The following is a 26,724-nucleotide window of genomic DNA, read 5'->3' as shown; positions in this document are numbered from 1 at the left end:
AGGCTGGTTTGCAAGCACCAAACCGACCCAACTCGAGCTGGCAGCCCCACCACGAGTGGCAGGTGCGCGGGGGCGCCCCTCGCTCGCTCCGGGCTCCGATGCCCAGATCTGCGGCCCCAAGCCTGCTTCTCGCAGTCCTAAGCGGCCCCCTCCACCTCCCAGCGCTCAGAGAGGCGGGCAGCGGGGAGGGCAGCCCAGCTCCCGCTCCGCCTCCAAGAAGGGAATTTAATTAGCCTGCCGGAGAGGCGGCGGGCGACGAGGTGTCTCTGGTGCTGCAATATAATTGAATCGGCTCCACTCGGGCGGGCCACTCGCCGTCAGCGCGGCCGCGGGGGGCGGGGAGGCGCATCCAGGCGGAGCGGGAAGGGCCGGGCGGGGTCGCGGAGGCCCCCTGAACTGCCATCCCAGGCAAGGCGTCCCCCACACCGATCCAACCACCTGCCTGGGCACCCCCGCCCCATCCAAAGTTTTGCTTCAACCCCGAGTCCCGGAGCCGCCCCCGCACACTTCCCCGCGCACTTCCGCGGTCGCGGAGCTCGCTGCGCCCAGCGCGCGCGCGCAGCCGCGAGTGTGGCTTCAGGTCGGCCGCGCGCCCCGCGCTTCTCGTACCTCGCACCCGCGGGACCTGGCACCGGCCGTTGGCGCCCCTCCCGAGCCCACAAACTTGGGGAGGGGAAGAGCGAGGGAACCCCCGTCACCCCCCTACCCGCGCGCTCACCTTTCATGCCAGGGCCCCGCTGCTCCGCCGCGCCTGACACATGCCGGAGCCACTGTCGCCCGGGTTTGTCTGAACTGCTTATCTCACCCGGGGCTGTGCGGCGGCGGCTCGGCCGCTCGGGGAGGTGGAGCTTCCGGGGCCTGGGCCAAGAAACACCTGCTGCTGTCGCCGCTGAGGACACACCCAAGCGCAACGCCGCCCACTCCCCGGCCCCGGCTCGCTCCCGGCGCCCTGACCTCAGCCGGCGGGAGGTGTCGGGTTTCAGCCGCAAGCGCACGCGCGCGCACCGACGGACCGCCCGGAGCACCCAGCGCGGTCACAGCCCGCCGGGTAGGTGCCGCCCCCGCGCTCCTGGCGACCCCGGCTGGACAGTCGAGGGGGACCTCTTCGAGGCTTCGCGGGCCACTCATCTCCAAGAGTAGAGAGGAGTGGCTTACAACACGCCTGCCATATCCGAGCCTCAAAGCCGCCTCCCCAAGCGCCTGGAACAGTGCCTGGCACCTGGCCACCCACTAAGAGAGGGGAGGGATAAACCCAGCGCTCAGGAGGCCTTTCCTTGTGCTGAGTGGAGGGGACTACACAATATAGGCCGCTGGCCTCCCTCGCTCTCCAAGATGCCTGATCTATTACCGCCAACTTTAAAGGATTTAATGTTAAGAGCTCGGGCCACGAGCCTCTGACCCAAAGTTTTGCAAAGTCTCCATCTTTAAGAAATTTTTGGGAAGGCCACACGGGGGGGGGGGTCGAGTTCTTGAAAGAGCCCATGTTCGAGAAGCTTAAGTCCACGGAGGCGCCGCTGCGCCAGGGGCATCATTAAGTAGCTGGGGTTGCGGTCAGAGGCGAGGCCGCTGCCGCCGCCTCCAGAAACTGGCACAACCCACCGCGCCACCGGCCCCAGCGCACCGCCTTCCCATTCTTGATGCCCCCACCCACCCTACCTCACCCAGGCACTTCACGGGGATGACTCAGGGAGCGTCCTGAAATTCCTCGGCACCCACAGGCGGCGCGGAGAGGGACTGGGCCCCAGCGTCCCCGCCCCCAACGCGACCGGTCCCCAGGACGCCCCCTTCCCACCACCCGGGAGGCGCAGGGTTATAGGACAAGCCCGGCTGGGTCCCTCGCCCGGACCAAGCGCGCAAGGAGCAGCCAGAGAGATGGCAAGGTCGTCGCGAGGTCCCGGGGTCTCCCCCGCCCGCCCTCTCTACACTGCTCTCTAATGATCCTCCGCTTTCATACTTTCAAGCCTGGAGGCCACTGCACCTCCCCGGGGGGAGCACCTCAGCGCCGCTGCGGGTTTCAACTTTCCACGGCGGTGCCAGCCCCAAACCTGCCCCGGGACATGCCCGCGCAGTGCTCGGCAGGCGCGCGCTGCCTCCCCCGCCTTCCTCCCTCCCGCGCCAGCCGGGACAGCGCAGGGAGCGAGCGCGGGCGCCAGCACCCCCCGTCCATCTGTTCTCGATGACGCCGGCGGCGGGCAGCGCTCGGGGCCCGCGCCAGCAGAAGCCGCCGATGCCACGGGGCGGGGGCGCACGCCGGGCCAGTCTTGCACAAGCCCCTGGCCGACCACAAACGACAAGGGAAACGGGCGGGCAAGGGCAGGCTGAGTTGCTGCTCCTACCTGCGGCCACCGGGTCCCTGGCCCTACACACGCTCCGCGCGGCCTTTGGTCCACGCGTTAGTTCGCGTCGCCCCCGGCAGCGTGGCCTCTGCAAGTTTACGACGCTCGCGACCTCCGGGATGCACCGGGCTCCCCGGGAGTGGGGGCGGGGGGAGGCGCCTTCACCCGCTGGGAATCGTACGCAGGAGGGGGAGGGGGGACAGGGAGGTGTCAGGAGAGAGAAACAACTGGCCTAGAGCCGTAAAAACAAAATGAAAAACCTCCCGGGCTAGTCCAACCCCTTTCCCACCTGGATTACTGGCTGGGGGAGGGGAGGGGACAACATGTAAATGAGCAGCTCGCACCTGGCTGCGCTGCCTGCGGGCTAGGTTCCCCAGGTAACAACACCGGGCTCTTCCTCCAAATCTTGTCGCACCTTTCTCCCTAGGGGTGTCTAGGAGGCCAAGTTCGGTCACCTGCTTGCTGAGAACCAGCCTGGCCATCCTATAGAATTGTGAGTGACCACTAGGAGTTACTACCAACTGTTTTGCTTTTTTTTTTTTTTAAGAGGTGGCTGCTCCCCCTCCTATACAGTGTAGCTCCCCTGAAAGCCGTACCCCCAACCGGGGTTTCAAATGAGGAACTTGCCCAGAATTATTCAAGGTTACAAGCTTGCAGGTGAGCCAGGTATCCTCCCCAGCTTCTCAAACCCAGACTGTCCAAGGTAGCAAAAGGGTGACAGACACCCCTGGTTGCCACAGGGGGACAGCAGTGAGCCAGCTATGTGCACCCAGGCCAGGAAATACTGTCAGCCACTGGAGATGGATGGTCCTCACTGTCCCTACTCCCTGCCCCAGGAAATCAGTAATCCCGAGCAGGGCCTCTGAGTTGAAGGGTGGGAATAGCTCTCTAGCACCATGTGGCTGGCCCCTTGTTAACGAGCTGTACCCTGTATGGATGGACTGCTAATTCCGACTCCGAGGTTAAAAGCTAACCTCCCTCTGGCTGCCCACCCCCCTCCTCAAGCAGCTGCCCGCTCCCACCCCACCAGCAACCTGAGATATACAGCTTTTGCTCTCTGGGTCCTTTCCCTCAGTTCCCGTTTGTTTGGGGAAGTTTGCTGAGAGAGGATTTGAGACCTAAAGAGCTAGGGGCAGTTCTGGAAGGTGGGAGGAACCTCTCAGCTCAAGATGCTTGCCTGCTGAGGACACAGAAGCACCCAGCTCTCCTCGATAGGGTTCTGCCCACGCTGGGCCACCTAGAATAGGGCGGATTCCCCCAGCCCTTAACAGCTGGGTCTCTGTAAATCCCACCCTTTTTGAGAATCTGGGACCTCAGAAACCTTCTCCAGGACAGATGAACTTCAAACCAGGGACAGGACGGGTTTCCAGACCTAGAGGGTCTGCTGGAACCAGGACAGGTATGGCGGCATCCACTGGAGAAACATCAAGCCCCTGGGGCTGTTTCACAAGGGCCTCCCCAGAAACAAAACTGAAAATTGCACAGCCACGGCTCTGAAAGGCCACAGGGCAGATACCAGAGGCTCACAGGCAGGGCATGTGAGGCAGCCAGAGTTAGGGAGGTGAGAGGGCAGACCGACAGCTTAGAGCCTCCTCACCAAGGTTGTGTCCCCACCTGAACCCTATCTGAAGTGAACCCTGGATGTCAAGTGGAGCCTTGCTTCCTCCTGAGGGTCAGCAGGGAGACTTAAAAAGATGTGTGGGTTGGGGATTTAGCTCAGTGGTAGAGCGCTTGCCTAGCAATCGCAAGGCCCGGGGTTCGGTCCCCAGCCCCAAAAAAAAAAAAAAAAAAGAAGAAGAAGATGTGTTTTCTGTTCTGACCAGCTTGCCCCCTCACCAGAGGTGACTACTTAGTCATCTGGCCTTAGACTGTAGCATGAACCTGACTAACTAACCTTCCATCTAAGATGCGGTCTGACGGCTGGCTGCTGGGGACTGAGGTCACCCAGACAGCAGGAAGGGGTTAAGACCTGGCGGATCCCCTCGGCCCATTTGGGGAGTTTTCCTCTTAACCCTGGGCCTCGGCGCCACTTCCTGCGCTTTCAGCGCCTGCTCCCACCCGCGCCCTGCACACAGCTGCACTCTTTTACAACCAGTTAACAGCTGTTTTGCATAGATTTTCAATTCTAATTGCCTCGCTTTGTGAGCGCCTCGGAGCCCCGGTGAATGGGGACGCCGTGGCGCACGGCTGGAAGGCGGGCGGGAAGAGGGCACTTGAGGGGAGAAGAAGGGAGCCAGTGTGCGCAGGCTGCCTGCCTTTATGTTTCTAAACAGGAGAAGAATGTCCTGGCCACCAACTGCCCCTGCATCTCCACTCAGAGCCTCGAAATCTGTACCTAATCCTGGCCAGCCCCTCCACCCTGTGACCCAGCCCCTAACCTCCCCACCAACCCCCCAGACAGCCAGGAGCAGCTTCCTATCCCTGCTGGCTCTAGGCCCCTCCCCCTACAAAGCACCCCTCCACTCAGGCTACCGCAAGCCACCCCCGGCTCAGAGCCCAGCTCCCCCACCCCGCGGCTCTCTAGGACTCAGATATGAGAGGCTAATTGGACCATGAAGTTGAGCAAGGAGAAATCGCACTCTCTGGAGACAGCTGGCATCTATAAAAGAGAAATATTTGCATTTAAAACCTTTAAACTTTATATGGCTGGGCCAGGGCCAGGCAGGGGAGGAAAGGGTGGAGGGGGGATGTGCTCGGCCCCTCCAGAGGACAGAGACTCCCGGGAGAAGCACTGGGATTGCTGGCACTACATCTATGGCACCAATAGCATGCCAGTAGCCACCACCCTTGGTGGCCTGACCATTCTCAGGTTCAAGTTCTTGACTTGTGAAGTCCTGGGGAGAGGGAGCCTACAGCTGTCCCCAGTGACAATCACCCCAACTCCATTATAGCCTCTTTGTGGTGAAGAAGAAGAGGCAGGGCTGCTTGCCCAGTCTGCTTTGGGGACTTACACCCTTATCACACACAGTCCAGAGTGAGCCATGGAGGTGACACCACCCCTCTCACCCGACCCCACACTCAGGAGCTATACCCCCAGAGGCCCTTGTCATGCCCCACAGTGCCATCCCGGTGGGGTGCCAGGCTTCTACTTCATTCCATGCCTAACTCCCTATTTTTATATGAGAGGAACCTGGCCACATTTTCCCCACTGTCAACATTTGCCATGGAGAGCCAGGATGCCTTGTCCCTGAGTGGTCTTATTTTAGCTTCTATGAAAGCGCCGAACAGGCAGCATCTCTTCCAGTCCTGTCTACCTGGCAGGCCTGTGTGGAAAGAGAAAGCCCTGGCTTCAAGGGCACACAGCACAGGGGTGGGTGAGTCTGTGTCCAAGAGCAGTGACCAGCCATCAGCAGGAGCCCCCAGCCCCCCCTCCCGTTTTTCTTCACCTACACAAAACCCCATTTTCAGTCAACAAGCTGCCCTTCTCCTCGGCTTCTGTTCCTGTCAGAACTGGCTCCTGGGTCTGGACTGCCTGTGTCCCAGCTTGGTGTTGAGGCCTGTGACCAATGGACACTCCCTCATTCCTTCTACCGTGCTTCCTGCTAGCCGTGGAGAAACAGTTCATGTCTCCGTGGTTTCCCACCTACTAACCCACACTCACACCTTTCTTAGAGGATCAGGTGCAGTTCATGGATCACTCAGAGACAAGCTGTGTGTTTACCTCAGTGGTGCCGAGGCTGGACCGTCCTAGCGCATGCTACACCGTTCCCAACTCTCAAGAGCGAGCCTTTGAACACAGCCCAGAGTCCCAGTTCCTGCTTGCGGGAGAGGGCAAGGGTACCCCAGGTTTCTAGTGCTGATGTACAGACACCCTCCACCTGCCTGAGAGCAGGAACCTAGAAAGGGCTATGCCCAGGGACTAGGACTATGGGCTGAGTCACCAAATTCCTTCCTTCCGTTCAGCATGAGGAGGAAATGAAGCCCGGGACAGCAAGGATCCCCTCTCCTCCTAATGGTACAACCATCTGACCAACAACTTGGAAAAGAGCACAGACAGTCCCCTTCAATGTCTCTTGGCCTGGCTGGTCACCTCCAGACACCTCTATAGCTTGTCAGTGCAGCCCACCCATGAAAAGCCAAGTAACCAAACTGTGGTGGAATATTAAGCCGGGAAAAAATAACGGGGTCCCAGTATGTATTATATGGCAGATAAGTCCAAGGACAAAGAACAGACACCCAAACCATACAAGCACCCTGCCCAGGTGTCCATTCTAGTTCTATTCAACAATACAGTTGTCAAAGGGTCGTGATGCCTTGGACATCAGCTGGGGAATCAGTTTTAAAAGTGTAGCATACCCATTCCGTGGAGTACTGTCTGGTCCCAAAAAGAAATGAAGGCCAGGTATGGTGGTTTGTGCCTCTAATCCTAGCATTCATGAGGCTGGAGCAGGATGGAGCACGAGGAGAAACCTTGTCTTTTTTTGGGTTGTTTTTTTATTTATTTATTTTTTCAAGACTCGGTTTCTCTCTGTAGCCATGGCTGTCTTGGAAGGCAGGGTGCTGGGATCACACCTACTGCACTCAGCAGGAGGAGATCCTGTTTCCAGAAAAAGAAAAGAGACAGGTATTGTGGTGCTTGCCCTTGGTCCCAGCACTCCAGAGACAGAGGCAGGCAGATCTCTGAGTTCAAAGCCACCCTGGTCCACAGAGTTCCAAGACAGCCAAGGCTAAAAAGTAAAACCCTGTCTCAAAAACAAATGAAAGTAGAGGGACGGAGGGACGGAGGGAGGGAGAGGAGGAGGGGAGAAGGGTTAAGGAAGAAAGAAAACAGCAAGCAAGTTTGAACACTGACTACATAACAAGCCGGACAAACATGGCGGGATGCTTGGCGAAGGGCAGAAGCCAGACCCAGAGGCTGTCACGTGAGTCCCAAATAAGCAGTGTCCAGAATGGGGCAGATCACAGAGGCAGACAGCAGATGCATTAGCAGCTACTGGGGGGAGGAGTGGTTGCTCTTGTGGGGGCAGTTTCCTGGGTGACGGGCCTGTTCTGGTTCAAGAAGGACAGGCGCACAGTTGCACAACACTGTGTGCGTGCCTGTATGCCACCGGACTGCACGTTTGTTTGTTTTTTTCTCTTTGGGACAGCACCTTTACTCTGTAGCTAAGGCTGGCCTGGAAATCAATCACTCTATAGCCCAGGCTAGCTTAGAATTCAAGACCTCTCTGCCTGACCTGGAATTACAGGTGTGAGCACTGTCCTTTTTTTTAATTATTATTTTTACAAAATTTATCTAGTGCACGTATGTGTGCATATGTACACTAAGGAGTGGACAACTTTCTCTTTCTACCATGTGAGTTCTGCTGACTGAACTCCAGACAGGAGACTTGGTGGCAAATATCCCAACACAGGGAGCTACCCCATCCCCTAACTCCAACCCCCACAGCCCAGCACTGTGTGTTTTAAATAGTGCCCCACCTCCTACCCTGACATTTAGTTCTTTGATACAAGGTCTTATGTATCCAAAACTGACTTTGAATTTTCTATGTAGTTGAAAATGACTAAAAGCCTGGACCCTCTCCCCTTCCCCTCCGAAGTGCTGGCAGCACAGGCCTCTGCGAGCTTTAAAATGGATGCTCTAGACTAGAGGAGGGTGGGTGTTTTCCAGGGGACCCCAGCAGACCTCGGAAACTCCCCTTCCTGAAGCACACTGGCCTGCGGGCATTTTGGACGTGTGGTCACAGGAAACAGTCATGTGCCACTGAGCCTTGCTCCCAGGAACTTTCCCAGACTCAGGCGCTCGGTGGACTTGAGACGCTGCAGCATCAAGTGCCTCTCAGCCTTCAGGCTAGAAAGGTCACCAAGCTCCATTCCTCCTGCCGAGCCACCCCCACAAAGGCTGCAGGCCTCCTGTCTTCCCCCCAGCCTCAGGGCCTGCAACTCTTGAGCACCTGGGGGTGGTGACACTGGAATGTACACACACCTGTCTCCTCCAAGGACCTCGAGCCACCTTTGCCACCTGCTGCAAAAGCACACAACTGTGACCTAGGCAGGGATGGGGGGATGGGGCAGAGCAGCCCAGGATGGGGGGAGGGGAGGAGCCAGGTGGGTGGGAGCCCCAGTCCCGCACCCCTTAGTTACAGGGTTACAGGAGACCAATGAACTTGCAGTCTCTTTAATCTGCACACTCATCAAGCCACAACACCACAGGATCGACCCTGCTTCGTTCCCACAGACGTCTCTCTGCCTGGTTGATCCCTGATCAATCAGCTGGATAGGAGGGAGGAGGGCTTCACCATGTTCCAGAAAGAGAGAGAGAGAGATCTAGGGGGTACGGCCCCAGGGACTCTGCATGTACCCACCCAGACCCTAAAGATACGCCCAAGCTCTGTGATTCTCCCGGCAGATTTAAAAGCCAGTAGAGGGCCCCTTGGCCCACAAACCTCCCAGACCGGGGAGCATCCCTAACCCTTTCCATACTGATACTGGTTCAAGGACCACAATGGGCCATGTTCTCCTGACTGTGAGAGCCTTCTGTGCCTCTGTGGTACCCGGGACTCGCCAGTGTCACTCACGGCTGCAGACTGTGGGGTTGATATTTCACCCAGGGACCATTACAATTACTCTCTCCCCTTCTCTCTCTGTCTCCCTGTCTCTCTGTCTCTCTGTGGTGCGTGCATGTGCGTGTGCGTGTGTTTTGAGACAGTGTTTCTCTGTAGCCCTGGCTGTCCTAGAACTCACTCTGTAGACCAGGCTGGCCTCAAACTCAAGAGACTCACCTGCCTCTGCCTCCTGAGGGCTGGGATTAAAGCCCAGCTCTACCATGCCTTGCTTTGCCTTTAGTTCTTTTGGAGATAAGGTCTTTTTCCCTGTAGCCCAGGTATTCTCTAACTCTCAATCCTCCTGCCCCAGCTTCCTGAATCCTGGGATTAATCCTGGGATTATAGGCACAGGCCTCCCCAGCTGGCCAAATACCAGCTTTGTTTCCCATCCTCTCATTCTTTTTTTTTTTTTTTTTGGTTCTTTTTTTTTTTTTTTTTCGGAGCTGGGGACCGAACCCAGGGCCTTGCGCTTGCTAGGCAAGTGCTCTACCACTGAGCTAAATCCCCAACCCCCCATCCTCTCATTCTTGTCTTGATTTTCCCCACTGCCTGTCACCAGAGCCCCAAACTGTCACAGGAAACCATCAGATCCCAGAGGCCTTCATGGCTTGGAAACTCCAGGAAGGAAACACATACACTAGCAAACAAACCCTTGTGTCCCCAGGAGTGAGCCCCTGGCATTCTTGGAGAGGACATTCTGGGGTCCTCAAGGTCAAGTTCAGATCCTGCCTCTGCCAGCTCCAGGCAGTTGCAAGGATCCTTTGGCACCTGCTCTCATGTTTACGTCACTGTCATTTAGTATCACAGGCTGAAATAATCAAGGAGGGAAGGTTAGACATAAGCCATTTCACGGTGGGGAAATTCTCGGTGTCAAGCCTGTGGCCAACTTCCTGGTGTTCCGGTAGGTGAGTGGCAGTAAGCTTCAGCTGCAAGGCCGATGAGCCATGGACAACCCTGCCTCAGTTTCCCCTATGCTCAGGCTCTGCCTTTTCCCAGATGGGCCTTTGGTTGGCCCTGGGCTGGTGCTGCATCTGGGTCCAACCCAAAAGCATCTCCCCCCTTCCTGTGGCATGGAGCAGACACCAGGCTGCTGGTGTCCAGCCTGGCTAAAAGCTGCCCCAGAGTGACCACTGCTGTATCCTTCGTTCCTCAGGCTTCCCAGGGACCTGGTGACAAAGGGGACTGCCCTCTCCTGCCATCTGTCCCTTAGCCTCCAACAGCAGCACCTTTTGCAAGTGGTGTTTCCTCTTGGGTCCCTCTGGGGTTCCCCAGAGGCTGCACCCACCATCTGCTGTCTCTACCCTCAAGACCACATATTTGTAATACAGACACCGAATTTCCAACCTCGCCAGGTCCCAGCCTCTTCCTCGGTCCAGCTCTGCTTAGCCTGGGGCCTTGCCTGACCCTTCCAACTCTTCACTTTGAGCAGCTCCTCCTCTCTACAGCCTTAAACCAAATGCTCACTTCCTCCAGGGAGGCCCAGGTGGATACCTCTACCCCTTCACTTCCTATTCCCAATGGGTTCAGAGAGACCCAGGGCAGATCAGTAGCTTTCACCTTGGTGTGCACACCTAGTGAGGGAGAACCCTCATTAGCTACCCAGGGGCACCCCCAAAACAAAGTGGTGGAGAAGGGGTACAGGCAGCCATGGAGTACTTGGAAAGCTGGGTTCAGAAATGACCACACTTGTGTCCTAGCATTGGGGGGTGTCACGTGTGTGTGTGTGGCAAACGCTGTCCTCTAGCCCCTGCTGTCTTAAGAGCATCAGGGATGGAGCTGTCTCTTGCCACACAAAGCACACATAGCACACCCAGCATCAGCCAAGAAGGAGGCTGTGCTCCCAGCACCAACCACAGATCACCACGCCCTGCTCTCCTGGGAGTGACAGGGAGCACTGGGCCTTGCCTTCTTCTTGGTTCTGCTGTCTCCTTTCTCAGAAGCTGAGCCCTACTTCCACTCTCGCCCTCTGCACTGACCTGCCTGGCTGGCAATTTGAGCTCAGGGTTAGCCCAGCCCAGCCCAGCTCAGGAGTAGTTCTATTCCTGGCTCATCCAACAAACTGCTCGCGACCTTGGGAAAGTCCCCCGTGCTTTGCTGCTTCTCTCCAAGCGCTCCCATTAATAAACCAAGGTGGCACCGTAAGACCAGGCTCTACTCCAGGATGCCGTGCAGTGTGGGACAGCCTAGAGGAGATGGGCCCCTGGCCAGCTGCACAGAGTTACAGGAAGACACATGTACGGATGACCTGAAACCCCTCAGGAGTCACAGACCAGAGTCCAGGTCATTGTCCCAGGTTCTGACCATGGGGAACCTTAGCAGGCGGGAACAGTGGTCACTACTGTGCTGTCACAGAACGGAGGAACATAAAGAGCCGTATCTGCTCATAGTTGGGGTGACAGCCTCACTTGTCCCCCAGGTGATGTCGTGCAAGTCAGATGGGAGCAGATGATGGAGAGGCAGAGGAAGGGGGAAGAGGAAGAGAGGAGGAGAGGGAGGAAGGCGAGGGAGGAGGGAGAGGGAGGATGATAAGAAAGAGGGCTGGAGAGATGGCTCCGTGGTTAAGAGCATTGACTGCTCTTCCAGAGGTCCTGAGTTCAAATCCCAGCAACCACATAGTGGCTCATAACCATCTGTAATGAGATCCGATGCCCTCTTCTGGTGTGTCTGAAGACAGCTACAGTGTACTTATATGTAATACATAAACCTTAAAAAAAAAAAAAAAAAAAAGGAGGAGGAGGGAGGAAGAAGAGGAAGAGGATCAGGAGATGCGGGGGGGGGGAGCAGGAGCGGCAGAAGGAGTAGCCATCAAGAGAGCAGAATAGCTGGGATCTACAATGGCAGATAAGACAAAGCCACATCAGCACAGAACACGGACAAGCGGACCACAGGTCACCTCAATGGTTGCTGTGTACTGGCAACCCCGCCTCCCCACCCAGCTCCACCAGCAAGAACCCACTGGCCAAGCCTCCACATCATAGCTGAGTCTCTGTCCTACCTGCTTCTATCAGCACCCCTGACATGGGGAGCTGGGATAGATCTGGGAGCCAACATCTCTTCAACCATCCCCCCATACACACACACACACACACACACACACACACACACACACACATACACTCTTCCGGGGAACCTGGGCGCACGCAACCCCCCTGTGAGAACCACCCAGACGCCAGCTTCTTCTACCGTCTAGCTGTGGTGTGATCCTCTTTTAAAAGTTAATTTCAAGTGATTCCCCTCCTCTCCCAACAGGATCTGAAGAAGCCTTAGGAACTTCTGTTTATTCTTTTTATTTATTTATTTTTTCCTCCAAGAGGCTCCCAGTAACTGAGAGGAGAATTACATTCAGAGAGAATTGGGTCCCTGGAGAAAGTTAACGTTATTCGTTTAACGACTTCTGTGGGTGCCGGAGATGTGAGCAGGCTGTACCCAAAGATGTCTCTCCTGCAGGTACTGGGATATTTAATTCACAACAGCCAAGGAAGATAATCAAGAGGCACCAGAGGGGAGGACCCAGAGGCATCATGGCTTAGGGGAGGGATGGAGGTAGCCTTGGCAGTATCTGGCACCTATCACCGCCCTGCCACAAAGTGACCACGATGATAGAATGAACACAGTGACCACTGTCTCCATTGATATGAACATACACGGTCCATTCAGCCAAGCCACCTGGGCACAGGAAGCAGCCCCAGCCCAAGGCACCCCTCTGAACCCTTCCGGGCCTTCATTGGGACTCTTGCAGTGGCAATAGAGCTCACTGTCCCCACATGGCTGTGTGAAGAGCTGGTTCTTTCTCTCCTAAGGCTCCACGAGTCAAGCAGGACTACTCCTGAAAGGTCCAAGGTGGGTTTCACGCACATCTCCAGTGGCAGGTACTAAGAGGGCGGTTTACCTTAAAAGCTGGGTCTATCATCGACCCAGAAAGGGGCAGGGAGGTCTGAGGACTAGTCGGTCCACTGAGCTGTCCTGTCTAACAGAGCATGTCGTATCACAAAGCTGGAGGCCCTCTATAAGGGTATTTCCCAGCACAGGAGCAAGACAAACCCAGGCCGAGAAGAGAAAAAAAACTGGAAACATGCCCCCCAGGAGCCAGTTGTTAGCAGTCGTACCTCAGACTGCACCAGCTCTTATGTCTGTGGTTCCACAGCAAAGCCCCCCAAGCCAGGAAGAACATAGACAGTCCTCCACACAGGGGGGTCCAACTGCAACCATGCCCCTCGATGGGTCAGAGACTCAGAGTGACTAGACCCAAGCCACACAGCACCACAGACAGCAACTGAAACATGAATCCAGGCTCAGTCCCCTCTCCAGGATCTGGGAAGGGAAGAATCCAGAAAGATCTAGCCTGAACCCAGTTACAGCTGTGGGCAACCCATCTTTGTTTATTCAAGAAGACCTCTGAGTAAATCCAGAAAAATAACCTGTCACAGAAAAGCCATCCCAGCCCTGAGTGGCCGCTCAGCACCTGAAATGTGGCCGGTTGCAACTAAGAAACAGAATTGTTAAGTTCATTTAATTTCAAGTTTCAATTGCCACATGTGGCTAGTGGTGCCACGCAGAATGGACATTTGGATCTAGCTATGGCCACACTCTGTGCATCAAGGAAAGAGGCAGTCAGGCCCAGACTTTCACCTGGGCTTAAGGAGAAACAGACAAAATGTCTGAAGAGTCAAGAACACAGCCTTGGAGAGTTTGGCCCTCAGATCCCAAGTAGAGAGGTTTGAAAAGCTGAGTCTAAGCCATTGTAAAACCCAGCTTCTTCCCCATCCCCAGTAAACTACTTTAGGACCTCACTTCACAAGTCAGCACAGGGAGCTGAGGAACTTGGTACCCATCAATATTCAGTCCCCGGTGAGAAGCACAGGTCTGAGAAGGCATGGAGGGCTGCCCTCCTGTACTCCACCTGCCTGCCCTCCCAGAAACCATTTAGAATCTGGCCCCACCACTGTGTGGTTCCATTTGGGTACCGGGCCTATGGAATTACCCCCGAAACACACATCCACATTCGCTAGGAGGTAGTACATCAGTTACCAGACAGTGGACATGCGGTACAGCTCTGACCCAAGCCTACAGCACAGAAATAGGAGAGAAGGACCGGTTGGAGAGCCTGAGGACCTACACCAGACAGCTCAGCCAGGGCACGGCCCACTCAGGCTCTGGAGCAGTAGAAGTGCTGACCGGCACAGGGAAGGCACTGGTGAATGCAGGCACTAATGCCTGTGAGGACGGGTAAAGGAAGGGCAACTAGAAGCAGCCCTAGTATCCAGGAGGCTGAAGGCCAGCAGAAGACCAGCCTGAATAGCTGGCGGCCCCCAGGAAGACCCAGCCAGCCGACCAACCAGCCCAGCATCTCAGTTCCCCCGGAGACTTGGCTCACAGATGGGCCTACAGTGTGGAGAGAAAGGAGCTTCCAGCAAACAGCAGATGGGCGAGCTGACCATGGTGGGCAGGGAGGTCTGCCTGCTCCAGTTCTGCCCACCAACTCCCTCAGAGCCCCAAGGAATGAGGCCCCAGGTCGGCCCTACACAGGTGAGCCTAGTCTAGGCCCCCTCTGCTTAGACCCAAGCCTCCCTTTCTGCAGCAGAGCCACAACTGGCCCCCCTCCCATTACCCACACAGGGTGATGAATGGCAAAGCATGGGGCGCGCCTAGCTTGGGGAAAGAGACCCCGGCAATCGGGCAATTTTCCAAGCTCGGCTTCCAAGCCCCTCCGCTCAGCCCCCACCACCCCCACCAGGGAGCAGCAGTGTGCTCTGTCATCAGAACCGCATTGTTCTGGCCAGAAGAGAAACCGGGTCCGGCAGATGGCAGGTGAAACGGAAGCAGCTTGCTGTGGCCAAACCAATTATTTATCTAATTATGATTTACCACTTAACCACATGATCTTTCTGCAGAGTTGTGGGCAATTAAAACCAGGGTGCCTGTGTGGATTATGCAAATGGGATGCAGCCCAGCAGAATAAAATTGGAGATTAGACATTCACACAGACTGTGCTGGCCCGGGGCAGGGCCTGGGGGGAGGGGGAGGGGGAGGGGGAGGGGGAGGAGCGAGGGAGGGGCGGCAGTGGAAATAACTCCTCCCCAACTCCTACCCCTCCCGGCTGTTCCGAAGATGACATCAGGCCCCTTGGGAAGGAGAATCAAGGCATCTGGCCTGAAGGACTCCGTGGAGAGCCTGGTGTCGCCGGGTCTGCTCCATCTTGGCTGAAGATGCTGAGAAGCAGCTGCTAAGACTATGGGCAGCTACCACCCCTGCTTGGACGGGCGGCTCTAGGGGCGGAAGGGAGAGCAAGAGGGAGGGGAAGAGGCTGTGGTTAATTGTCTCCAAGGTTGGCTGGCTGGTGCAAGGAGGATCCCACCTTGGCAAGCCCGGAAAGCTACATTATTCACATTCCGGCTGCACCTTTGGAGTGCAGCTACTGTGGTCCTTTTACAGATTAGGAGACTGAGGCTAAGGGCAGTCAGTGCTCACTCACATGGGTGGACCTCAACGGCTAAGCCAAGCTCCTAGCAGATCTAGGTTACTAAGAGCAGGGCAGGGTGTCTCTGAACCTGTGCCTCCAGCCAGCTGTCAGACAGGGAACTCCTGTCAGGGCACCCAGTGAGAACAGGTTTGTTCAGGTAGCTAACAGTCACCATAGCGTCACAACCGTCCAGATCAGGACACCCAGGGCAGGTCTCAGCTCCCCGGCTGGTCATCCTGCTACCGGTGGCAGGTTTCTTGTGGTCTCTGAGCTGTTTGCAAATCTTTGAAGGGGCTGGACAAAGGTGGCACACTCCTCTAATGCCAGCACTCAGGAAGCAGAGGCAGGTGGATCTCTGAGTTCGAGGCCAGCCTGAGCTAGTTAGTTAGTTCTAGGACAGCCAGGACTACACAGAGACACCCTGTCTCAATAAATGTGACAAAGAAGAAAAACATCTTCAAAGGGACTAGAAAGAGAGAGAGATCCTGGCTTCTTTGCAACTCTAAAAGATGGGGTCGAAGGACATCTAAATCTCCCTGGGCTGCCTGACCAGAAATGGGAGAAGAAACCTAGAAAAGATAGGGCAACCGCTGGGGATTAGGAAACACCCATCAGAGCTGGCTTCCTCCAATCAGAAAGCCCCGTACATCCGACACTGTCCTCTAATCTGTGTGTGGGGTAAGGCGGTTGGTCATTTTTCTGCGCGAGGCACAGAGCAGGTCCCTGGCTTGTCCAAAGATGCGGACCTGGGGTTTTCGCGCATTCGTTGCACACGGGAGGGGCTGAGACGGCAAGTTCCATGTGAAAACTCGAAAACAAACCTGAGAGCCCCCCCCCAGCCCCCCCCCAGGTTGCCATCTCTGCCACTCCCATTCTGGGAGCTGCCGCGCCTAAGCAGAGGGGCTATGGCTGGGTGTGCCGGGACCACCTGTGCTGTAGCAAGGAGGGCCTTCAAAAGTACCATATGGTCACTTGGGGCTCGATGGTGACCTAGCCACTGCTCAGCCTCAGGAAGACATGAGGTACAATACACTAAAGCTGCCGTGCCTCAGTTGTTTAGCGTGGAGGCTCAACAGTTTGTGGCCAGGGGACACTGAAGATCTAGAACGTTCTGTCCTCGTAGCCCTAGGTGGGCAGAAAGTAAGCCACAGAGAAGAAAGACTTTTTCCTGTTTGGTCCAGTCGGCTCTCCGGCACTTTGAAAGGCTTCAGCACCACAGGAATACGCCCATAACTCTGCCGAGAGAGCTCTAAGGCTCTCTTCCTTTTTTTTTTTTTCCTTTTCTTTTTTTTCCGGAGCTGGGGACCGAACCCAGGGCCTTGCGCTTGCTAGGCAAGCGCTCTACCACTGAGCTAAATCCCCAACACCTTAAGGCTCTCTTCCTTGAGCTGAGTGTCTGTTCACACCAGGGACAACACGCCAGGAGAGCAATGCCCATGCTCACATCGTCCTCACTGGAGCAGGGCAGAAGAGGGCTAGCCTTTGGAACTCGGGCTCCTTGGAGGCTGTGTCCTGAACACACATATGTACACATGCACGTGTACACACATACACGTAAGTAGTATTCCCTTGAGAAACTAATGAGTGCCAAGAATCCTGCCCTTCCACAAAGCCCCACCCACTCAGCATCCCAGTTTTGCCAGGGCCCACCCACTCACTAATCCCAGCTCCACCAGGCTCCACTCACTCAGTAATCCCAGCTCCACCAGGCCCCGCCCACTCGATTTCTCAGCACCGCCAGGCTCCACCCACTCATGCTAGTACCCAGAGGCCTTAGCTCTCGCTCTTCCTCTGCCGCCTTCAGATAAGCTTGTTTGTAACTCAATAGCCCCCCTCCCCGGCTCCACCTGAAAACCATTGGAACTGACCCCTCAGGAACTTGGATGCAGTTTTGGGTCTCCACAGTGCACACTTGAACCTGAGAGAGAAGCTGGGAAGCACGGACCATGCTGTCAACAATCTGAACCCACGGGAATCGCGATGGCTGAGGCGTGGTACAAGAAGGCAGAAGACAGGAAGGAGGTACCTGAGGCCCACCCACCTGCACCCAGCCTTCTGCAAACTAGTTCCTCCCCTCCGCTGAGGGACGCTTGCCCTGAAGGGTATGAGGGAGTCCTCGAGGTGAGGGGCTGCCTCCTCTTCCAGAAAGACATGCCCTATTCATAATGGATGGCAGCTCTCATGCGGCTGCACCAGTCCATAGGGGACGTTTGCAGCTTGAAAACTCCGGTAACAGAATGTTCTCAGTGATCCTTCGTGATCCAGCAAAGGTCACAGATGGGGCCATCAATCCGGGGGAATAACGAAGGTCCTGGGTTCTGCTGGCTCATCCACGGCAGAGGACAGCTTTAATCGCCTCCCTTAGGGAGCTGGCCCGGTTGCACAGGCTCAATTACTGATACAGCAAACTGACCAGATGTGGGGCTCTAGCTGGCCATAAAGCCATTTGCACTCTGACAATTAGCAGGACCTTCATGGGGCACCAGCTCTAAGGTACAGAGCAGGCAAGGGAAGTGGTGAAGCCTTAGGACATTGGGTCTGCTCATATCCACAGTTTCAAGTGGCTCTGAGGCCGCCCTCCCAGCTAACGCCCCAGAAGGGGACGCTCTGCTCCTAGAAGCCCAATGGGGGAACGTGCTCAATCCTGGGACCCTCACTGCTGAGAACAGTCTCCGGGCACGGAAGGGACTTCCACTGGTTTGCCACAGGGGAGCAGTTGTCAACAGTGGCCTGGCAAGGCTAGAGTCAGACAAGCTTGAGGTTCAATGCAGGGAGGCCCGGGAGGCGCAGGAAAGGCCTGGGAAGGGACAACAGCAGGCCTCAAACTCAGATTCCGTGCTCCAGTTTGTACTGACCCCCCACAGGAACCAGGGCGGTTCCTAGCAACTCCTACTCAGGAAGAGATGCCATGCTTGGTCCAGGCTGCATACGTGTCCAAAGCAGAGCTGAAGATGGAGTACCACAAACGCATCCCCAAGGCCCAGCAGGCGCGTGGTGGTCCCAGGCCTGCGCTGCCTCCTCCCATATCCCCTGCCTACCGGAGTGTGATCACCCAGAGCCTCTCACACTCTGTTGCCCTATCAATTCCGCTGTAATGTATTTTATGAATGTGCAGATGGTGTGTGGAGAGGGCCAGGGGAAGGCTCTACCTTGGGATAAGAAATTAGCACTGGCAAATAATGAATTTACTACATATATTTTCATTTTCCTAATACCAGTAACCATCTGCCAGCAACCAGGGCTCCACACCGACATTTACCCCTTATTTCTCCCATCCGCTTTTTAAATTTTTTTTATTCCTTTTTTTTTTTTTTTTTCATTTTGTGCAGCCTGGGCCCTACAGATACTGCCCAAGGTGGGGGACGGGATCTGCAGACCAGAACATCCCAGCTTTGATGTATCTGTCCCATGCACTGAACCCCTTACCCCAAGCAGAGGGGTGTCCGTTTGTCTTCTCTAGTCTGCAGAATACAGACACACACACACACACACAGAGTGATAAACACAGACATACACACAGATAAATGCACAAACACACACACAGAGAAACACAGAGATAAACACACACAGACACACTCAGAGATAAATACACACACACAAACACAGACACACACACACACACAGAGTGATAAACACAGACATACACACAGATAAACACACACACACACACACAGAGACACACACAGATAAACACACACAGAGATAAACACACACAGACACACTCAGAGATAAATACACACACATAAACACAGACACACACACATAGTGGTAAACACACACAGAGATACACACACAGATAAACACGCACACAGATAAACACACAGACACACACAGAGATAAACACAGAGATAGACATACACAGACACACACATAGAGAAAGATACACACACAGACGCACACACAGACATGACAAACACAGAGATACACACAGAGACACAAACACAGAGAAAGATAAACACACAGACATACACACAGACACATACAGGGACACATGCAGAGATACACAGACACACAATAGAGATACACACAGATAACAGACACACACGCACATGTGCACGTACATACACACACACACACACACACACACGAGAGAGAGAGAGAGAGAGAGAGAGAGAGAGAGAGAGAGAGAGAGAGAGAGCAAGAGCGAGAGCGCACGCAATAAGAACTCATCCAGCCCCCTGGCAGATGGGGACACACATTTCTCTCTTTCTGTTCTCTGGAATCACTTAAAATCAAAAGGAAGCTGCAGGCAGTTGAGCATAGCCCTCAGTGGGCAGGGCTATGGGCGTGAAGCAAGGGAGAGAAGAGGTGACAACAGGGATCCCTGGGGCCCAGGCGTGAGCACAGGGCTGGCTGTCAAGAAGCAGGTTAAGCTTTCCACACTCAAAGCTCAGAGCCAGGCGAGGCGGTGGGAGGGGCGAGGCAGTGGGAGGGGCGAGGCAGTGGGAGGGGCGAGAGCCTGGGAGCCCACCCAGCCCAGCTGCACTCTTGGCCAGGAGGCTTGGCTGCCTGACAGCCAGACTGGCCCGGCAGCCGGGAGGGCAGGGACTGATCCTGGAGCCCCTGTTAGGAGCCAAAATGGGGGGGGGTGTGGGAGAGGCTGTTGGGGAGGAGGTCAGACAACTCAGGAGGTAAAAACCACACCCCTGGGACCTGAGTGTGTGTCTTTATGTGAAGCAAGATCATTAACTGTGACCAAGCCTTCTGAGCCCAAGATCTGGGAGAAAATGGTCTTGTAGAATCAAGACTAGAGGTCAGGCTGAGCCCAACTCCGCCCCCTTGAAGCACCCAGAGGAACCTGCCTATGGGTGCCTAGCCTCCAGGAAGAAAGCTGCAAGTTCAGCTGTTCATCCCAGACACCAGATTTGAACCCCTAAATTTATCCCAGCAGGCCCAGGAGCCTGGTCTGTGAATGGAGAGGTATCAAAGAGGACTGATAGGAAATTCAACTTTTTTTTAAAGGGTGCGAGCTGAAGTAGCCCAGGCTAGCCTGGAGCTCCTGATCCTCTATTTACCCAGCGCTGAGACTGCAGGCAGGATGGCACCACACCCAGGTAGAAATTACTATCAATAGCATCACCATCTGTGTGTAATCCACACCAGCTCCCACTGAGGTGCGGCTTATCCTCTTGCCCCCATTTTACAAGCAGGTGAGCGTGTTACAGAGAGGCCGAGCCCCTTGCCACACAGCCAGTGAGTGGCAGAGGCAGGAAGAGAACCCAGGCAGGCTGGCACTCAGCCTACATCCCTTATCGAAGCAGTGGGGCCCCCCTAAACACACGTGAGCACCACCTGGGTCATAGCTGAAGTCTGTCTCGCTGGCCCCCACAGTGGTAGAACTACTGACTTCGATGTCAGCTTCAGTGGAGGCCCAGAAAGGACCCACAGGTGGTAAAGGCATGGAAGGGGTCTAGACTTGGGCTCAGACACTGCAAGAAGACACCCAGAACCAGCAGAAGGATGCAAGAGAAGTCTAGAGGGGCCATAGGTAACAGTGGAAGCCACGGTCCCCCCACGAAGCATGGGGCCAGATCTACAAGCTGCATGCTCCAGGCTCCAACTCAGAGCAGACCTGATTCACCACAGAGTCACCAACAAGACTAAAGGAAGGGCAGAGGCCCTCAGGCGCATGGCTCAGAGCCACCTGCGTGGGCTTGACCTTGAATACCCTGGAGACAAACAGGGAGAGAGGCCTCTGGGAGCCAGGAAGCAATCTGGGTCTAGAGGCCCCGGACACACTTCTTAGGTCCAGTCAGGCCCCTCCCCAGGAAGACAGGGAGAAGCTTTGAGCATCAAAGCTTAGATGGCCCTTTCTGCAATCACTTTTAAAAGATATCTCAGAGTCCTTGTTACTCTTCCAGGATCGGGGTTTGACTCCTAGCACCCACACGGAAGCTGACAGCCATCTGTAACTCCATTTCCACGGGATGTGATGTCCTCTTCTGACCCCCATGAGCACCAGGCACGCACGTGGTGTGCAGACATATACCCGGTCAAACCCTCTGGCTGGATGTGGGCTTGGAATACTAAGTGACCACTTCTCCCTCTGTTATCTGGAATGATTCTCACAAGTGACACCAGATTCAAGCACAACCCCCGCCACCCCCCACCCCACTGATCCCCGTCAGGGCTGGAGAGGGAAGAACGATCACTGAGGGAAATCTTAGGGCACCAGGCACTCAGACACAACAGAACACCCCTCCCTTCACCCCCTCCTCCCCCCCCCCACGACCCACCACTGCCCCCCCCAACCAACTCTTCCCGCCAGAGGGAAGCCAGAACTAGAGATTGGAGAATAAAATTTGATTCGAAAGAATTTTATGGCTCAGCCCAACGACAGCTTTAAATATTAAAAAGGCATAAAACGGGGAGGGAGTGGGGTGGCAGGGGAGGACAGGAAAGTCGTACCGAGGAGAACCGGCCTCGCTGGCGTTTCCAAACACACCACCTTGTGCAGGAGTTTGGGAGAGAAAAGGTTGCTAGGGAGGCCACTGCCTCCCCCACCCTCCGCTTCCCGGATCTTCCAAACCTTCCCCAGACAGGTAATACATCCATTATTGATGGACCAGTACCCAGAGAGTGTAAATTACCGAAACAAACACAGCGTAATTAGGACATTACAGGCGGCGTGGAGGGAAGGCAGGGTGTGCGGGCGCTTGGCTGAGCCTTTCATCTTTGCAGGTGTTCGTGCGGCCCAGCCAGCAGCCCAGTCTGCTTACCATATGCACAGCCCCGCTAGCCAGTTCTCAGCTGGGAGGCCTATGAGATATGGGGGGGGGCTCCATCCAGACACCCCCACACCCAAATCCAGGAGACCCAGCCGGCCAAAGCACGCAGGACAGGGGAGGGCAGGCCTCCAAAGGCGCGGGGCGCACACACAGGCACGCACACAAAGACCCCAGGCCAGTCTGCGGGCTGTGCAGCTGGTAAGCCCTGCGTCCCCGTCCCCATGCACGCCCTCAGGATTTCATGACAAGAGCGAAGCCGAGCGGGCAGCCTCGGGCTCCGTAATTAGGGCCAATTGAAGGTGACAAAGGAATCTATAGACATCGCAGTGGGACGTGGTGGTGATGAAGGCGCTTTGAAATGGTGGTTTGTACTTAGTGGGTTATCACTGTCCCTACATAAAAGCTACTGCTCCCTCTGACGCCCCCTCCTCCCCCCCCAGCTGCCACCAGGGAAGCCAGGGAGGCTCCAGACACCCCTCTACCAACTGCCTTTTCTGGGTCAGGCTTCACTTTGATGGCTCCACCAGGAGGGGGGGCCAGCCCTCTGCTTTTGTTTTTTACTTGTTTTTTTTTTTTTTTTTGAGTTTGGGAGGTGGGCAAAACAAAAGGCTAGCTCTGGAGGCTTAGGGGCTGGGCACAGGCTAGGGGTGAGGAGTGGGGGCTGGCTTTTTGGCTTGCTGGAGGGGTGGCGGGGAGGGGTGTGATTAGGTACACGCCTATGGGCTACTTTGCATGTGTGCTTGTGTGGTAGTGTGTGTGTGTGTGTGTGTGTGTGTGTGTGTGTGTGTGTGTGTGTGTGCATGTGCAGGCACTCATGCACAGCCACGTGTGTGCCGAAGTCCCAGGGTCTTAGGGTCAGCAGACCGTTCATTCTCTCTCTTGTATTACTTTCTAAAAAGCTATAACCGAGTTGGTTGACCTAGCATGTATGAAGCTCTAGGCTAGGATCAATCCCAGCATGGTATAAACAGTGCACTGTAATCCCTACACTTGGGAAAGGGAGGCAGGAGGATCAGGGGTTCAAGGTCATCCTCAGCTACATAGTGACTTCCAGGGCCAACCTGAGCTACAAGAGAGCCCGTCTCAAAAAAAATAAAGTCGGCTGGAGCTAGGCCCCTACACATCTGTGGCAGATGTGCAGCTTGGTCTTCATGTGGCTCTAACAAATGAAGTCTGGGGTTGTCTCTGACTCTGTCCCCTGCCATTGGACGCTGGATTCCCTTCCCCTACCTGGATGACTTCCTGGTTGGGCCTCAGCAGGAGATGTGCCTAGTCCTGCTTCGGTTAGACGCAGGGTGGGGTGGTAGCCAAGCGGGGCTTCCTCTTTTCTGAGAAGAAGGGGAGGGGATGATGGGAGAGGGATTTGTAAGGGTGGGGGCTGGGAGGAGAGGAGGGAGGGGGGCCACCATCGGGATATAAAGTGAATTAAAAAATTAATTATTGAAAAACATCAAGATAAAGTTATAAAGGCAAAGCCACCCTAGACCCTGACCTAAGAACATTAGTAGTCACTGGCAGAGAAAGGTGAGTGTGGGGGTGGAAGCCACCGAGGAGCAGGCTCCTGCTCAGTGGGATACACCCTGCTCTCAGTCTGACAGTTGAGGCCAAGAACTTAAGATCCCGAGGGCTGGGTTACTCCCGGTCTGCTGTCCCCCAGAATCTCAGTTGGAGAATCCAGATAAGCATCTCATTGGAAGGGGTCCCCTGGAAGATCAGGCAGTGTTGGGGATGGGCGGGGGGGGGGAGAAAAACAAGGCTCCGGGAAGCTACCCCAGCACATCCCCAGCTGGGTCCCTGGGGCTGCGCCAGCCGGCTGAGGCACACACGTGTCCCTCTCTTCGTGCCCACGGTAATCTCCGACTTTACAGCAAATTATTAAAACTCACTTATATTTAATCTGCCTTCTGGAATTAATTGAATTTTTACGCTCAGCAAATGCCACAGTTTGCAGGGCCTCCCGGTCGCTGGCTCGGAACTGCTAAATGACAAGGCGGTCGACCAACTGTGGGCTGCGCAGACAGGCTCCAGGGGGAGAAGAAGGCATTAAGAGATGAGGTGCTGTGCGAGACAGGCCATCCCCAACCCAGATGCCCTGCATCGTGAACAGACGCTGTGTCCGTCAGCGCAGAGGCCTGGTGGACTTGGGGTACGCTGGCCCAGGCGTCAGCTCAGTGGAGACCAGTGCAGAGAGAGAGCAAGGGCTACATCCTATACTCCCACTATGCAGGGAATTGCCCTGACCCTGGGTCCTCCTGGTACTGTCCAGCCCCCAAGAGAGCCCCAGAACCCCACTCCTGGCTCTGAACTCTCCACTCAAAGGCTAAGGGGCCTCCCTGACCTCTGAACCCCAGCCAACCTTGGCAGCTGAGAGCCACCCTGAAGGCAGAAGCACTGGGAGCCAAGGTCATGTGGGATGTTGGCACGCTCCTTCTTGCAGAGACACATTAATGAGGGGGTGCTGCCACCCCGGGAAGTGGGGGGAATGTTTTCGAAGCCTGTGCGGGTGCTAAATGCATCTGCACACACTTGCCAGGTTCAGAGAACTAGGTGAGATGACACCAGGCTCCTGTTGGCTGGGGGGCACCGACTGCTCTCGCCTCTCTCACAGCCACCGCTGCCATAGCTAGCGTGAGAGCAGAGGTCCCGGGGAAAGCCTTGGCATCTCCACCCCAGACGCTCCACACTGCAGGATCTGCTTCCTACAGAAGACCTCCTCTTGGAGACTTGGAAAAGGCAGATCCCCAGGCCAGCCCCATCTTCCCAGGGGAAACACAGCCCAGGGGCTGTGTTTTTATACAAGTTGGAGACCTCTCTGGGGACTGTCAGCTGGGGAGGAGGCGGGATTCCATCCTTCCCGCTCTGGAAGGCTGAGGTAATGAAAATCAGGCGGGCGAGCTAGGCAAGAAATCAGTCCCATTCCCCTTAGGCTCAGAAAGGTCCAGGCAGCTGTGTGGGTCACTCCAGTTTCCCTGGTGTCTGTCCCTCAATATCTAGCCAAGAGCAGTCCCCTGTCCCGTCTCCTCCCCAGCCTGGCAGAGCTCCCATGGAAGGCTCTCTGGGTCCTCCCACACTCTGGGAAGCTCTTCTCCACCCCAGTCCTTCTCAACAATGTCTATGGCTCAGACTTGTCAGAGGTGAACGGTTCCAATCCCTTCCCAGCTTGGCACTTATCATCACCTTCTCCAGGACACTGGCCTTACGTACCTCTCTGTCAACCTGCCTAAGTTTCAGGCACTCAGGGCACCTCCCCCACACTGCTCGAACCCTCCCTCCCTCCCTCCCTCCCTCCCTCCCTATGAGGCTGTGGTGGCTCAGGCTGCATGGGAGGCTGAAGCAAGAGGGCTGTAGGGTTCGAAGGCCAATCTGGGAAACTCTAGTGAGACCCAATCTCAAAATACACAGCGGAAAGGCAGCTCAGGGGCAGAGCTGAGTTCGTTAGCTTGTGTGACCACCTAATGCCACCTCCCACTCCAAGAACCACCCTCCAGGGTTTAGTCTGGTCCTTCGGGGAGGGACAGGCTGAGCAGTGGCAGCTGCAGCCCAGAAAACACAGCAGGGGCGCCCTCCGCAGTCCTAGAGGTTGTTAGTCCAGAGCCCAGATTCCGGTGGGCGGTCTCTGCAGAATGCTGGGGGCTGTCTTACACACACACACACACACACACACACACACACACACACACACACACCCTGCCAGACCCCTCACGTCTGCAGGGGATTCAGCCTTCCTGGGAGGGACGGGGAAGATGGCTAATATGGGTGACCGCCAAGTCCCGGCATCTGAAACAGTGCTGCTGATTGGGGAGAGAGAGAGGGGTGCAGGGGGAGAGGAGGGCTAGGAAGGAGGGGAGGGAGGCAGGGGAGAGGGAAGGGAGGCAGGAAGGAGGAGGGGGAGGGAAGGGAGGGGCACGAGGGAGGGGTGTGGGAGGGAGGAAAGAGAGAGGGCAGGAGGGAGGGGCAGGAGGCAGGGGAGGGGGGCAAGAGGGAAGGGAAAAGGGAAGGAGGGAGGGGGAGGGTGGAAAGGAGGGGAGGGGAGCAAGAGGCAGGGGAAGGGGTGGGAGGGGGGAGAGGGTAGGGAGGGGGGGAGAGGGTAGGGAGGGGGGGAAGTGGGCAGGAGGGAGGGGAGTGGACAAGAGGCAGAGGTTAAACTGAGGGAGGTAGGAGGCAAGCAATAGGAGTGGGAGGGGCCCAAAGTACTCTTCCTTCTCTGAGGTGGTAGCTGTCACAGCTGGCTTTTTATCCCCTCTCCTCAAGGTTCCCGCACCCAGTGCCTGCTCTTCCCCTGCGGAGCTCACTCGCCCTTTCTGCCTCTTACCAGCAATCATTCCACTTGACGACTGGACTATCCTACTAGCCCACTGCAGCCTCTGCTCCTTTGCTTCCCTATAGCAACTTGAGCCCAATAAACATCCAAAGAAACCACTCAAGAGTTGGAAAATCCACGGCTTGGGACACAAGCCAAGCCCCAGCCCCAGGGCCTTGGTACCTGTCATCTGATCACATAGCTTGTTCTTCCCCCGGGCGCTCCTGGGAGGCCCCTTCCTCCAGAGACTGAACGGAAAGCCACTGAAGGCCCGCTCACTGAACCTCTCCATGGCCTCGACACCCACCCTAGCATCCACCCCCCACCTCCACCCACAGGACAGGAACACAGAGACATC

General features: G+C 55.9%; 1 protein-coding gene across 5 annotated transcripts in view; it reads right to left on the bottom strand.

Moving 5' to 3' along the window:
- Gse1 (Gse1 coiled-coil protein) overlaps window positions 1-26,724 on the bottom strand; it is a 92,645-nt gene that overhangs the window by 43,064 nt on the left and 22,857 nt on the right. For 2 of the 5 annotated variants that reach the window (XM_032888184.1, XM_032888187.1), the window contains exon 1: window positions 719-1,399. The exons of the other annotated variants lie outside the window; for them this stretch is intronic. In XM_032888184.1, the coding sequence (XP_032744075.1) occupies window positions 719-725 (7 nt within the window). In that variant the 5' untranslated portion in view covers window positions 726-1,399. Of the gene's footprint in view, window positions 1-718; window positions 1,400-26,724 lie in introns of those variants that run through there. 5 annotated transcript variants of the gene reach the window in all.

The sequence above is a fragment of the Rattus rattus genome, chromosome 17, assembly GCF_011064425.1.
Source record: "Rattus rattus isolate New Zealand chromosome 17, Rrattus_CSIRO_v1, whole genome shotgun sequence".
NCBI classification, from domain to species: Eukaryota; Metazoa; Chordata; class Mammalia; order Rodentia; family Muridae; genus Rattus; species Rattus rattus.
Note: the sequence above shows the minus strand (reverse complement) of the source record. Positions and strands in the feature narration are given on the sequence as shown.